The 16,443-nt window shown below is 37.5% G+C and overlaps 1 protein-coding gene across 1 annotated transcript in view; it reads right to left on the reverse strand.

The window, feature by feature from the left end:
• The window catches only part of LOC150074726 (ryanodine receptor-like), a gene marked incomplete at its 3' end in the record, with an annotated part of 42,142 nt that overhangs the window by 10,160 nt on the left and 15,539 nt on the right, over nt 1-16,443 (reverse strand). Inside the window, 1 exon segment of the mRNA XM_090389492.1 lies at nt 9,237-9,389. Coding sequence (XP_090245618.1) covers nt 9,237-9,389 — 153 coding nt within the window.

The raw sequence follows: 16,443 nt of genomic DNA on the forward strand, positions 1-16,443 counted from the left end.
ATTCTTTCAATGCTTCCCATTTTGAATTTGCTGTTGGTAACATCATCAGTTGGTCCCACAGTATAGAATTTAAATACTGTCTCAGACCACCATAATCACCTTTACGAAAGCAAAAACCCTTCCCTTTACCCCTGATGGTAGTTACCTCTTTGAGTAAATCCCACTTCAGCACACTGTGATCACTGCCACCTAGTGGTTCCTTTATCTGCAGATTCTTAATGCATGAAGAATCAGTACTGATAATCAGATCAAGAGTATTACTCCCTCTAGTTGCCTCCCGAACATGCTGATGTAGAAAACAATCATCCAATAAATCCACAAAAGCCTTGCTAGTGTGTGAGTGACCAACCCACAAATTCCAGTCAATATCTGGGAAATTAAAATCCCCCATTATAAGGCTGATTTACTAGCCCACTCTATTTTCCTGTACAATTTCTTATTATACTCATCAGAGTCATTAGGCCTATAACACACTCCTACTCTCAATTTTGATCTCCCAATGCTTAACACCAAACTGACTCGACACTGCACTGTCCAGTGATGTCGACTGGCTTCACTTCCTTGGATTTTATGTGTTTCTTAACTAATAGCATAACCCCTCCTCCCTTCCTGTCCTGTCTATCCTTCCTGTACACATTGTACTCCCCAAATTCCAGTTCTGCATTCCTTATATCTGTGTGCCACCACGTCTCTGATATCCCAACAATATCTGCCTTTGATGTTTTGAGCAATACCTCAAATACAACATCCAAGTTTTTTGAGATGACCGACTAACTGGTAAAATAAATTTATTAAAATAAATAAATGATATATACATAAGAAAACAGAGAATAAATAAGATAAAAGTATTAAAATACGATAAGATAAAAGTGTTAAAATATAATATAATAAAAGTGTTAAAATACATAGAAGCTTTCGAGACGAAGTCCTCTTCATCAGCTAATCGGTGAATGGTATATATTGATGGTTACAATAGCCAAGTACTTCAATATATAATGATGGTTACAATAGCAAAAGTCAGCTAGGCATGATCAGGTATCAAGAGTCTAGTGTCTGTAGAACAGAATTACGTACACGTGATGACCACCAGTGCTCATCGCCCTGCAATAGAGTACATTCTATAATAGGGTGTAAGTGCATTCCCCTTGTGTGATTCATAGTACTATTATTGGTAGCTATGTGTAGTGCTTCAAGCCATGAATGCTAGTGGTAATCATGTGAATAGTCGACAATTTCAATATCCCGTCGGAGATCAAGATTGTGCTGCTCAACCCAATAATGCTCGGCGACTGTGGAGCGTCAAAATTGGCAATTTGCAGAGCCACCTCATGCTCAGAAACCTGGCCTTTCAATCTTCTACCAGACTCACCTACCTAACACTCCCATAATCTGGACACGTAATGCAGTATACTGAACCACTCCATAGGAAAGGAGGAACAGGTGTTTTCACCTTAGGAATAATAGACTGTAATTTCCTCCCCGGAAGTTGCACACATTGTATATGAGGGAGATGCAAAATCCTAACAAGACGTTCTGATACGTCTGGATAATAGGGGATGTTTGTTTGTTTGTTATTTGGTTTTTAGGAGCATTAGCAACTAAGGCCATATTGCTCCGGGGATATGCGGATCCTCCATATTTGGTGGTCACAGGCTCGAACCCCGATCTAATCAAGAAGCATGTGCTACGCACTGCTGCTCCTGCTCACCTGGCTACGGAGGCGCCCGGTAATAGGGGATGTAGCGGTAAAGATAAATTCATTGATGCAAGGAGGATTAGATTGCATAACAAATTCATGAGCCTGAAGCTCACATCTATCTAGAACATGAGATGGATAGCAACAATTTGAAAGCTCTGCCCTAATTTTAGAAATCTCCAATTGCCTGTCACTTGAAGTACACCATTCACGACTAACTGATGAAGAGGCACTTCTTCGTCTCAAAAGCTTCTATGTATTTTAAAGTGATGTATTTTAATGCTTTTATTATATTATATTTTAACACTTTTATCTTATTGTATCTTATTTTATCTCTGTTTTATCTTATGTATATATCATTTATTTATTTTAACAAATTTATTTTACCAGTTAGTCGGTCGTCCCAAGAAACTTGGATGATATGCAACCCGACGCGCAAAGGCCTGTTTTTTAACAGTGAACACAGTGCAGATATGTCACCATACAAATTCTCAAAAACTGCAAAAATATTTTTAGTTGTTTTTCAGAATTTGTTTAGCATATCTTTAGGGTTTTTTTTTTTTTTTTTTCATATAGTACTGAATTTTATACTTATTCCTAAATAAGCATGAAATTCAGTGAATAAGTGAGCTTCTTAAATAACTGAAATGAAAACAAAAAAGAGACTAGAGTCTCTCAAAAGTTTTGCTAGTGCTGGATATACTAGCACTTTTCAATTTATTTTACACACCTCAAACATCTATAAATCACTTAAGGTGTGTAAAATGGAAGGAAAGTGAAGGTAGTCCCAGAAGATAAATAGTGACTTCTTGTTGGTGTTTTCTAAAATCCTTTCAAAATAGAGTAAAATATAAAAGTGAACAATAAATGAGTATGTTGTATATATTCCTGGAGAACCCCAAAGTGGGGGGATGACTCATTGTATGCATGTAAACCGTATGTACTGGAATGCAAAACTTAAGATTCACTGTGGGTGGGGGGAGAGACTGAGAAATGATATTTATCCATGTGGGGCATTATATGAGAGAGTCTACTGTCCCCTTACACGAACCATAGGAAATAGTACTAAAAATATCAATACTGATATAAGCCAGCATGCAACCACTACTCTGCGACAGAGTAGTGGTTATTCCATTTTCATTTGGAGAGGTCTGGATTTGAATCTCACAAAAAAACTGAGGGAATTCTTAAAAGCTTCTTCATCTGGTGCTGTGTAGTTTAATAATCTAAGGAAGCAGAGTTTCCTCTGTGAGTTATTCTAGGTTTACCAGCCCTCATACAAAGCAAACCTGCCTTTCAACACACACACACATACACATTCTACAGACATAATACAGAACAAACCATATGAACTAGAGTACCATACGATGCAAGAGATGAATAAAAGTCACAAGTTGCACTGAAACACCAAAAATTCCCAACAACAACAGCAAGGGTGCACCGGTACTTTTTTTTTTTTTTTTTTTCAATCAGCCAGCACCTTCTGCTTTTTTAAAGGTAAGATAGTTTTGACTTACTATTGCATTTTCTTGCTTGGTTGATCAGGGTTACATCAAAGGATTTAAATATATGTAGCTGCTCAGAGATTTCAGTAATATGATGTCCAAAACACTGTAAGTGAACATAACTAAATATATATGTACGCTGTAATACATTTGCTGTTTTCTAAGTTTCTTGTGTAATGCTTAAGATTGTACTTTCTAAAAATTTGCAAAATATCTTATTTAATACTTTGTACTATATAGCAAGTACAGAATATTTTATTTAGTATTTAGCATTAGACAATAAAACATAAAATAAAATCCCTTCTTATGCATTTCACTCCTATTGTAGATGCCAATCGCTGAAGTTTGAATTTCATCAAGCTGTTGATCTCAACTGCCATGGGGGTAACTTATTTCGGTAGTTCACAACTCCAGGCTAAGAGAATACTTTCTGTAACTCAACCTACGAGTACAGAGAAGGGCAACAAGATTAATAAATGGAACAAAGGGTTGCTCTTACGATGAAAGGATTAAGGATTTGCAAATTACAGTGTCTGGTGACTAGGCACCAGCAAGGTGATCTGATTGAAGAGTATAAGGCCTTGAATGGTTTGAGCAAGCTCAATGCTGATGGGATTCCTCCTCTTGCCCAGATTAGTTGCCTGAGGGGGACATAAATTACCCCAGGGGTTCACATCTGGTGAGTATGGGCTTGTCATACCCAGGGTCCTGAGCTGGATATCATCATTCTTCTCTTTCTTGGTGATTCCCTTCTACTTTTGACTCTCTCTCTCTCTCTCTCTCTCTCTCTCTCTCTCTCTCTCTCTCTCTCTCTCTCTCTCTCTCAGGGTAACTCGGGAATTTTTTTTTTTGGCTGGTGCAGCATAAGCCTCAGGCTTCCTTGCACCATGTAGCTAATAATAATAATAAATTTAAAATTAAGGAAAGACAGTTATAGAATAGATGTGTGGAAATTTGCCTTCGGCCAGCAGGTGGTTGATTGCTGGAACAAACTTCCATCTGTCGTAGAAGTTGACAGATTAAATAAATTCAAGGCAGAACTAGACAAACATTTGGAGTTAATGGATGGGAAAAATGGGAAGGTTTTTTTTTTTTTTGGCTAATGCTGTATAAGCTTGCTTTCTTGCATCATATGCCTCTACTAATGCCAATACCTCTTCCCTCATAATTTGAGTTTCTGGCCCTATTCCACTGATCATTTATAACTATTACTATTTCATTTTCATTCATTTTAATAACCCCCCACCCTTTCAGAGCCTTAAAGACCTCAATCAGATCTCTTCTGTGGTAGCTACCAAACTTCATAGCCCACATACTAGAAGTACAGGGTTGTTAAAATTAAAGTATCCCTATGTAGAGGGCTCTGGGGCGAGTTATAAGGCTTGTACTGAAGAGAAATTTGGACAACAGGTATAATAAAGAATTTGCTCACCATTTTTTGGAAAAAAAATTAGTTACAAAATGTGTCACTGTATGGTGCATAACTATCTTAGTTACAATTATGCAAACAAATATTAGGTGTATAATATTTGTTTGCATAATCGTAAGTTATTGCCACAGCATCACTACTCAGCTCTACTGTACTGTATAAAAGCAAAGCAGTCTCTTCAAAATCATACAGTAGATGTTTGCCTGCACTACAGCAGCAATGCCAACAACATTGCAGGAAAAGGCACTATTAGTGAAGCTGTACTATCAGAACAGCAACAATGCAGCTGTGGCTATCAGAGAATTCAGGCATCAGAAGTGCATAAGGGGTGGACCTATGACTGTTTGTGCTGTCTGCAGCACAAACAGTCATAGGTCCACGGTGTTCAACCAGGTAGAGGTCGAAAACAAGTGGACTCCTCTCGTGTTGAAGATGTGGCTATGGCTGTCGTGCATTTATCGAGTCAATCTCCATGTGGTAGTGCAAGTGTGCCAGCTGTTTCTCATGAAGTGGACATGCCATATTCCGCTGTAAGGCTAGTAATGCATCAGATGTTGTGCAGTACAATCCTTACAAGATGCACATGCTACAGCAGCTAAAGCATGGTGATGCAGATATTCATTTCACATATGCACTTCAGTTTCTGGTGTGAATGACAGTGGATATCACTTGGCCATGGAACATCCTTTGGAGTGATGAAGCCCACTTCTGCTTAAATGGACAAGTGAATAAGCACAACTGCATTTGGGCAACAGAAAACCCTCAAATTATCCAAGAGGTCCCGTTGCATTCTCCAAAAGTGACAGTGTGGTGTGAATTTACAGCCACATTCATGATTAGGCCATATTTTTTGAACAGGTAACGGCGGCACCTGTTCCGTCACTGGACAGCGATATTATGAAATGTTGGCAAATTTCGTAATACCAGAGCTGCAACAATGTGGGTGCCTTCAGGATACCATATTCACGCAAGATGGTGTGCCACCCCACATCCACTGTTGTGTCCAAAGATTGCAAAGGCAACACTTTACAGATGAAAGGGTCCTCAGCCGTTGTTTCCAGACATTTTGACCACTCCGATCACTGCATGCGACTTCTGGTTGTGGGGTTTTTTGAAGAATCAGGTGTATCGGGAAGGATGTCAAACTCTAGCAGATCTGAAGGACAGCATTAGATGTCATGTGCTGGCTATTCCAGTTGACATGTTAAGTTCTGCTGTAGAAAATGCTGTTCTTCGAATGTTGTTGACCAAAATGGAGGACACATTGAACAATTGTAGCACAGTTCAAGTGATTTTTATTGCCACAGCACCATATAGTGACAAATTTTGTAACAAATTTTTTTTTTCCAATAAATGGCGAGCGTATTCTTTATTGTACCTGTTGTCCAAATTTATTTTCAGTGTGAGCCTTAGAACTCACTCCAGAGCCCTCTACATAGGGATACTTTAATTTTAACAACCTTGTATTTCCTCACATGGCAGTTTACCAATTAACATTTTTACCAATTTCACCAAGCATGTAGCCCATCTTTGAACACCTTCAAGCTTTTAATGCAAGTTAATACTTAACATAAATACAAATAACATAATATTCTAATGTTCATCAAAGAAATACAAGATGACATCATCATCAGAGATAATTTGAAGAAAAGCAAACGAACATGGGATGATAAGTTGATCCGAGGTTAGACAAAAATTTCCTGTTCTGAAAAGGGAAGTTTGGTAATTTTTCAAAACTTTTAGTACTACATGATGATCTTATGGCCTGATTGATGGCCATTTTGATACCTTTTGATGTTTAAAATTTGCTTAAAATTAATTATTTAAAAATGTTAATTTTAAATCAATGACATTAATTTCTTAAACAAATTAACTGGTTAAAAAGTTTCCCACTTTTGGTATAACATAAAGCAGCAAACAGCTAAGTTTTTAGTGATTGATTGATTTTGATTTTTTGTGGCGCAAAAACGGCAAGGTTATAGTGTGCCAGGAAAAGGTTAACATATAAAAAGATAAGACTGGTAACTTGTAAAAAGGTTACTCCGTCGAAAAGTGCATATATATATATATATATATATATATATATAGACATATCAATAAATAAAATCAGAACAATGATAAAAGCAATATGAGATACATTTCATATAAGTGTATATATATTAATCAATTTTAAAAATTTAAAAACTGCTGACACATTGTCATTGTCATTTAAAATCTGACCGAGTGTATATGGCTCAGTCAGATGGGTAAAAGCAGTAAAATGAGCATTTCTAAAACTGGTACAATCGCATAAAATATGTTGAATGGATAAAATGGTGTCGCATTGCTCGCACATAGGAGGGTCATCAGCCCTCAGCAAAAAGGAGTGTGTCACATGACAGTGTCCTATGCAGAGCCGAGCAAGAACAACTTCCTCTTTGCGATCCCTGCGTAAGCTGGACCACCAAGGATGGATCACAGGCTTAATTCAACATAGTTTGTTTGTAGTAATCATCTATTTTTTAGTAAAGTATAAGATTTCATTATATTTATTACATCAAGCAGTGCTTTCTTTCCATTGGTATAACAACTGGCACACTTGTAGATATTTGTGACGTGAAAGTGCTCTCCCTATTAGTAGTAGTAGTAGTAGTGGCATGTGATGCAAGAAAGCAAGCCGACCGGGCTAGCCAGGTAGGTAAAGTGCCTGCCTGGCAACCCAAAGGGCGTGGGTTTGATTCCCGCCTTGGGCTTGGATCACAGTAAAATGCAAAAAAACTTTGGGAGGTGCATTATGGCCATAGAAGCTGATGCACCAACAACTAACAAGGGGAAAAAAAAAAAAAAGCAAGAAAGCAAGTGTGTGAGCTTATGCAGCATCAGCCAAAAAAATAAAAAAATAAAAAAATAACCATTCCCTCCAAAATGCCTGTCCAGTTCCTCCTTAAATTTATTTAACCTATAAACTTCCACAACAACAGATGGAAGTTTGTTCCAGCAATTAACCACCCGCTGGCTAAAGGCAAATTTCCGCACATCTATTTTACATCTGTCTTTTCTTAATTTGAATTTATGCCCCCTTAGGTTCATAATCTGAACAAGTGGAAGGATCCCATCAGAATTCAGCGTGCTCAACCCATTCAAGGCCTTATACACCTCAATCAGATCACTGCGTAGATGCCTAGTCTCCAGCCACTGCAATTTGCAGAACTTAAGCCTCTCTTGGTAAGGGGATCCCTTCATTTCCCCCTCACCAATCTTGTTGTCCTTCTCTGTACACACTCAAGCAAATCTACATCCTTCCTAAAATGAGGCCTCCAGACCTGTACGCAGTACTCAAGGCGTGGCCTGACCATTGCCTTATACAGAGGGACGATCACCTCCTTTTCCCTGCTAGCAAAATTCCTATATATCATTGACAAAACCCCATGACCTGCTCTGGCAGCCTGTCTGCATTGCTCAGAAAACTTCATATCTGACTGCACAATTACTCCAAGGTCTTTTTCATTTTCTACCACATTAAGTGTAGTACCACACAGTTGGTACGTTTCTCTGGAGTTACTTCTACCCATATGCAGTACTTTGCATTTGTCAAGGTTAAACTTCAGTTGCCACTTCTTAGCCCATCTGCCCAAATTATCTAGATCCTGTTGCAGTAGCACACTGCCATTACTGTCATTAACAACCCTGCCAACCTTTGTATCATCTGCAAACTTCGACATTAAGCCTGATATACCTTCATCAATATCATTGATAAATATACAAAACAACAGTGGACCCAAAACCGAACCCTGTGGGACTCCACTAATAACATTAGTCCACAAAGAGCAGCACCCATTGATTACCACTCTCTGTCTTCTCCCACTCAACCATCCTTTTATCCATTGTAGCAACTTACCCTTAACACCATTCTGCTCCAATTTGTATAATAGTCTTCCATGCGCAACAGTGTCAAAAGGTTTCCTGAAATCCAAGTATATGATATCAAAATTATTTTTTGCATCCAGTTCTTTTGTAACCACATCCTTTGTAACCTTGATAATATTCACTCCCTATCGAGGCTCCAAAAAGAGTGAAAACATATCAGGGTAGTGAGGTCACTTCAAGTTAAGCAAAATTTGCTTTGTGAGTAAAATATAATTTCAAATATGATTGGATTGGCTCATTATCAATCCATTTATATTTGAAATTTATGACATGGTATACTACAGCCTCATAAATTCCATTCTATATTTCTATTATTTACGCAATGCAATTTTAATGATCTGTAAAGAAAATACCAAGCCATAAAAATTTTCTTTTCTTTATGGTTATTTATAATGAATCTCTAATAACCATTTATATTTGTTAATTATTGGAAGATATAAAAATATTAATAATACAGGGGTAAAAAAGAATACTAATATTATTTAAAAAAAGGTTATTAGATAACTAAACAGAGATAAAAGAGACGAATCTGCTGTACACTGTTAAAACTAATTTATTTTAAAACTAATGTGGCAGATGATGCAAAAAAGCATACATAGTCTTTTTAAAAATTAATACAAAAAAAAAAAAAAACTATTATAGAAAATAAGAATGCATAAGAAAAACAGAGAGCGAGCAACATAAAGCGAAAATAGCTTACCATGTGCAATCCATACAGAACTTTTGCCATATCAATAATCCGTTCAACTAATTGATCAAATGACACTGCAGGAGTGCTATGCACAGGTTCCTTCTTGGTGCCTAATTTGCTGTACAGATAATGCTGCCAACTCATTACATCACTGGGATCAATCTAGAGGAAATATATAAAATTAGCTAAAAAAAATTATTTAAAATGAATTGAAAAAAAGTTATTATGATACTACTAAGTCATAAACTATCCAGGTAGGTTTTGAATAACATATTATAGCATTAATGTGTTATCTAAAACACAATTTATGACTTGGAAATCTAGTAACCATTGTAAAATAAACTGCAAAAAATAGAGAATCCTGAGAGTCTGGATTGAGAGTCATAACTTTTTTGATTTATAATTAGTTTGCCACTGAGGAAGTGCTTAAAGCAAGCTTGTAAAGTATAGTTTGTACTTCCAAATTTGTTTCTACATTTAACTATACAGAGCCATCAAATTTCCATATTGTATATAAAGTAGTTACTCTTTCATAAATTGAAACTACTTCATTTCAAATACAGTGTAGTCTTTTACCCTCATAAGTATTTCCTGCTTATAACTGTGCTCTTTACCAAGGGTGTATTTTTGTGCAGTAGGACTGCAAGTCCTTTATAATTCTGAAGGATCAATGGTAGTAGTAGTAGTAGATGCAAGAAAGCAAGCTTATGCAGCATCAGCCAAAAAAAAAAAAATTTACAAAACAATCCCCTCTAAATATTTGTCCAGTTCCTCCTTAAATTTATTTAACCTATCAACTTCCACAATGACAGATGGAAGTTTGTTCCAGCAATTAACCACCCGCTGGCTAAAGGCAAATTTCCGCACATCTACATCTGTCCTTCCTCAATTTCAATTTATGCCCCCTTAGGTTCGTAATCTAAACAAGTGGAAGAATCCCATCAGAATTCAGCGTGCTCAACCCATCCAATACCATTTGTATGTGTAATATTTCAAAAAATTAGCCAATGACAAACTACAGTATTGTTTCTTCTTTTCCCTGTAGCAGTAAATATCATTATTATTAGCTCTGTTACTAATTAGCTATGCTGTCTGTTGGCATTATCTTGATCCAAACATTTACCTACCTTCAGATTTCTTTAAAAACTTTACCAAGCTATTTATAGCTAACGGTCTTGATAGGTTATTCCTCTTGGTCATATCCTCCAAACTTCCTTTCTGTAGAGTTTTTTCTTGTTTCATTTTTCTCAGGTAATTCCTCTAACTTATTTAGTCTGATTCATTTGGCATTTTTTTTTATATTCATGGAATAAATTCAAAGCAGAATTAGATAAATTGTTGGAGAGGATGGACAGGTGAAATTTTTTTTTTTTCTAGCACATGCTGTATAACCTTGCTTTTTTGCATTATTTGCCACTACAAATACTAATAACTGCAGCATTATATTTGGTCTCTATCTGTCACACACACACACACACACACACACACACACACACACACACACACACACACACACACACACACACACACACACACTAGACTTAATGATTCCCAAAGGGGAATCAAAATGTTTCATAAGTGGGACAGGAAGCTGAGCAGTTGAATGTCTTTCCAAAAACTTATATCATTATGTTACTCTTAATGTATTTTATCCTTATAATTAAACTTCAATAAAATTTATTTACTCTAATTCACATGACTCGAGTGTCTTTTTACAATTAATATTTAACAATATAAGTTTCCTAATAGTAAAGTAATTTTTCTTTAACAAGGAAAATTGCCTTCAATTTTCTAATTGTACACCCACAGCTGGAAGAGATACTAAAGGATTTTCTGTTATTAAAGACCTTACACAACTTGTTCATTTACTTACTGGAATCAGAAAATCCTAAACATGCATCTAAATTTCTTTTTAATCCCTTTCAATGTCAACAACTTTTCAAAGTGCACAGTTAATGTTAGCTGTCTTATACTATAGGTATCTTAGATCATAACTTGGTGATGGTCTCTTCTCCAATGAAGACCACCACCCCACAATCATTATAGTGATTTCTAATCCTCTTTTCTTCATTTACTGTTGTTTTAAACCACCTGATTCTAATATTTGCTCAGGTGATGCCATTGATACTATTCTTTTATGGATGAAATGCTTCGTCCACATTCCGCCCTAAAATAATATCCTTATTGAAACAACTGCTCTTTAAAAAAAATGTGCTGAGACTGTTCAGAATACGAATAAGATACATCAGTTGCAGCTAAATCTCTGGTGTCATTTTCTTCCTATACTAAAGCTCTCAGCAGTTAATAACTTATTGTTTTTTTTTTTTTTTATGAAGATCCCAATCATGAGAGGTATTAAAACCTATTGTACTTAGTACTGTGCATAGGTTGGAGGGTGAGAGGATGCTTGTTGACATTAGACTTGAACTACTGTAAATTGTAATTTTTAGGAAATACATATGAAGGAAGGTTGATCCAGAAAATGGAATAAACGAGGAAGAAGAGAAGTTGGTTCTGTGAGTTTCAAGTTGGACAGTGAAAGGATATTGACTGGTTGCAGGACGTGTTTGGACTGCTTTGGAAGGAAGGAAGAGAGAGAGAGAGAGAGAGAGAGAGAGAGAGAGAGAGAGAGAGAGAGAGAGAGAGAGAGAGAGAGCAGGAATTATGGAAAGTCAATTCAGAAGAACAGTGCCCATGGAAGTATCTATAGAAAAGGTATGAAGCAGAAACAGAATGTCTATGAGACAGAGAGTGGCGAGACTCTTTAGAGATGAGGCATTAATTAATCTAACTGCTCTCTTTTGAATGGAATCTAGAAGCCTCAGAGAGTTTTTGGGTCACTGCCCAAGATGTGGGAACAGTATTCCATTGTAGGACGGATTTGAGATTTGTACAGAGTGAATAGCTGTTTGGAAGAAAAGAACACCAAGAGTGAAAGAGAAAACCCAGTATTTTAGATGCAGAGGAAGCAATATTTGTAATGTGCATAAGCCAAGAGAGATTAGAAGTCGGGGTAATTCCCGATAGAGATATATGATCTTGCCTAGAAATCAGAATGTCATCAAAGATAAGCATAAGAGCAGAAGAATCCTTTTTGCAAGATATAAGATAGGATTGAGTTTTAGAAGGATTGAAATCAACTAAGTTATTATTGCCCCACTGGAGATCAGAATTTAAGGAACTGCTAGTGGATATTCGAGAAGTTGAAGCTGTTTGAGCAGGGCAAGGTTTCTCAAAGTGGAAGATGGAATGCAATGTGCTATCATCAGGAAAACTATGGATAGGATTTCTGGTCAATGGAAGAAGGTCATTAATATACCAGAGGAAAAGAGTGGAAGAAAGAACTGAACTTTGGGGAACACCAGCATTAGTGGAGAAGTTAGATGACAGAGAGCCATCTACCATCACCCGCAGTGAGCATTCAGAGGGAAAACTAGATACCCAATTACAAAAAACAGTTGGTAAGCAAGTTATTAATATATTCAAAAACTCAATTTCAAAAATTCAAAAGTAGGAAGCTTGAATCTTGTCCAAATGCTATTTGAGCATTTTGGTCTCTTGCCAAACTACTGGTTGCAACTTCTGCCCATGCTTACTTTCACTTATGCTAGATCTTGACAGGTTGCAAATCAATTTGGCTGAATTGGGTTGCAGATCAATTTGCAGGCTGCAAATTGATGCTATATAAGCTTTCTTGCTTGCATCATATGCCTCTACTAATGCTATTATGCACCTTGTGAGATTGAGCACGTATGCCTCCACAGAAAATGCACAGCTCATTGATTGAACCAGCATGCTGACTGTTAAAAACAGCTACATGTAAGCTTCCCTAGACACCTTGGGGCTGTGCTACAGTATAAAAGAAATCTGCTCATCCATGCTGTTGTTGTTATTTGGTTTTTAGGAGCATTAGCAACTGAGGCCATATTGCTCTGGGGATATGCGGTGGTGACCTTTCGGCATCCTCCATATTTGGTGGTCACAGGCTTGAACTCCGGTCTAATCAAGAAGCGTGTGCTACGTACTGCTGCTCCTGCCCACCTGGCTACAGAGGTGCCTCATCCATGCCCTCCTTCAGCAAACACAGATTTTTAGACAAGAAAATTTATTAACTGATAATCTGGATTTCTAACCATTTCTGGAATAAACACATCAACAATATTGGTTCCTCTATATCAATAACACTAGCTTTCTCTTTTGGTCCGGCTTTATTTTTCTTCTAAGCAGCTGCTAAATTTGCAGAAATATCAAATGAGCAGTTAGGTTGGTTAATGGTCTGTGTCCAGCAAACTCATTCCATTTTCTATCACAGGTACCAGATAGTAGCAATACACTAAAGGTTCAAATAGCTTCTGTTTGATGCTACAATTTTTTTACTATTTTTTTTTTTTTGTAGTATTCAATCATTTTGTGACTGTATACAATAAAAGACACACACAACTAGGGTAGTAGTAGTAGTAGTAGTAGTGGCATGTGATGCAAGAAAGCAAATGTATGAGCTTATGCAGCATCAGCCAAAAAAAAAAAAAAAAAAAATCACACCATTCCCTCCAAATGCCTGTCCAGTTCCTCCTTAAATTTATTCAACCTATCAACTTCCACATCGACAGATGGAAGTTTGTTCCAGCAATTAACCACCCGCTGGCTAAAGGCAAATTTCCGCACATCTATTCTACGTCTGTCCTTTCTTAATTTGAATTTATGCCCCCTTAGGTTTGTAATCTGAACAAGTGGAAGGATCCCATCAGAATTCAGCGTGCTCAACCCATTCAAGGCCTTATATACCTCAATCAGATCACCGCGCAGGTGCCTAGTCTCCAGCCACTGCAATTTGCAGAACTTAAGCCTCTCTTGGTAAGAGGATCTCTTCATTCCCCTCACCAATCTTGTTGCCCTTCTCTGTACATGCTCAAGCAAATCTACATCCTTCCTAAAATGAGGCCTCCAGACCTGTACGCAGTACTCAAGGCGTGGCCTGACCATTGCCTTATACAGAGGGATAATCACCTCCTTTTCCCTGCTAGCAAAATTCCTATATATCATTGACAAAACCCCATGACCTGCCCTGGCTGCCTGTCTGCATTGCTCAGGAAACTTCATATCTGACTGCACAATTACTCCCAGGTCTTCTTCATTTTCTACCACCTTAAGTGTAGTACCACACAGTTGGTACGTTTCTCTGGGGTTACTTCTACCCTTATGCAGTACTTTGCATTTGTCAAGGTAACCTTCAGTTGCCACTTCTTAGCCCATCTGCCCAAATTATCTAGATCCTGTTGCAGTAGCACACTGCCATTACTGTCATTAACAACCCTGCCAACCTTTGTATCATCTGCAAACTTCGACATTAAGCCTGATATACCTTCATCAATATCATTGATAAATATACAAAACAACAGTGGACCTAACACCGAACCCTGTGGGACTCCACTAATAACATTAGTCCAAGAAGAGCAGCACCCATTGATTACCACCCTCTGTCTTCTCGCACTTAACCATTCTTTTATCCATTGTAGCAACTTACCCTTAATACCATTCTGCTCCAATTTGAACAATAGTCTTCCATGCGCAACAGTGTCAAAAGGTTTCCTGAAATCCAAATATATGATATCAAAATTATTTTTTGCATCCAGTTCCTTTGTAACCACATCATAATATCCTATCAAATTTGTCAGACAAGACTTTCCCTTAACAAACCCATGCTGTGTCTGAATTATTGCTGCAGTCTAGTCTAGATGATCCTGCAATGCATCTTTAACCAGCGACTCCATTATTTTACCCGGAACAGAAGTTAAACTAACTGGTCTGTAATTACTCGTATCACCCTTCGATCCCCCTTTGTGAATTGGGGATACATTTGCACATCTCCAGTCCGTGGGAACCTCCCCTGAGTCCAAGGATGCTCTCATAATTATGGCTAAGGGTTTGCTTAGTTGCTTTGCCGCCTCCTTTAATATAACTGGATAGATCCCATCCACCCCAGGTGCTTTTCTTACGTTTAACTTCAACAATTTCTCTTCCACTTTGCTCTCAGTTATTACAAGATCATTAAGCACCTTGTTACAATTTGATAACCTTCTGCCATTTTCAAACCTTAATAATTCCTCACGTGTGAATGTAGATGCAAAATACACATTCAGTTTGTTTGCTATCTGAGCAGGATCATCAACAGTCGAAACATCGATGTCAAGTGGACCAATCAGATTCATCCCCTTCCTTTTAGAGTTTATATAAGTAAAGAAATCCTTGCTGTTTTTCTTAGCATCTTTTGCCAAGGATTTCTCGTAATCTGCCTTCGCCTGCCGAACCTCCTTTGTGACCTGATTACAGATTAACTTATATCTGCCATAGGCTTCTGAGTCACTTGATAATTTATATGCATCCCATGCATTTTTCTTCTCTGTTACGAGTCTCATTAGTTCATTTGACAACCATTTAGGCCTAAACCTTGAACAATATTTCTTAATAGGTATGAAACTTTTAGTAGCTTCCACGATTAATTCCTTGAATGCTTCCCACTTAGAATTTACTGTTGGTAACATCGTCAGCTGATCCCACTGTACAGAATTTAAAAACTGTCGGAGAGCACTGTACTCGCCTTTACAGAAGAAAAAAACCCTTTCCTTTACCCCTGATGGTAATTAAATCTTTAAGTAAATTCCACATCAGTACACTGTGATCACTGCCACCTAGTGGTTCTTTTATCTGCAAATTCCTAATACATGAATGATCACTGCTGATAACCAGATCAAGAGTATTACTTTCTCTGGTTGCCTCTCGAACATGCTGCTGCAGAAAACAATCATCCAATAAATCCACAAAATCTGACTAGTGTGTGAGTGTCCAACCCACAAGTTCCAGTCAATATCTGGGAAGTTAAAATCCCCCATTATAAGACATTCCGATTTACTAGCCCACTCTATTTCTCTGTAGAATTGTTCATTGTACTCATTCGAGTCATTAGGCCTATAACACACTCCTACTCTATTTTGCTTTCGCAGTGCTTATGTCACACCAAACTGACTCAACAGTGCACTGTTCATCTATATCAACTGGATGCACTTCTTTTGATTTTATGTTTTTCTTTATTAACAGCATAACACCTCCTCCCTTCCTATCCTGTCTATCCTTTCTGTACACATTGTACTCCCCAAATTCCAGTTCGGCATTCCTTATAGCTGTGTGACACCACGTCTCTGATATCCCAACAATATCC

This window comes from Mastigoproctus giganteus, unplaced genomic scaffold (genome assembly GCF_048544385.1).
Source record: "Mastigoproctus giganteus isolate SK-2022 unplaced genomic scaffold, ASM4854438v1 scaffold_72, whole genome shotgun sequence".
In the NCBI taxonomy this organism is placed as follows: domain Eukaryota; kingdom Metazoa; phylum Arthropoda; class Arachnida; order Uropygi; family Thelyphonidae; genus Mastigoproctus; species Mastigoproctus giganteus.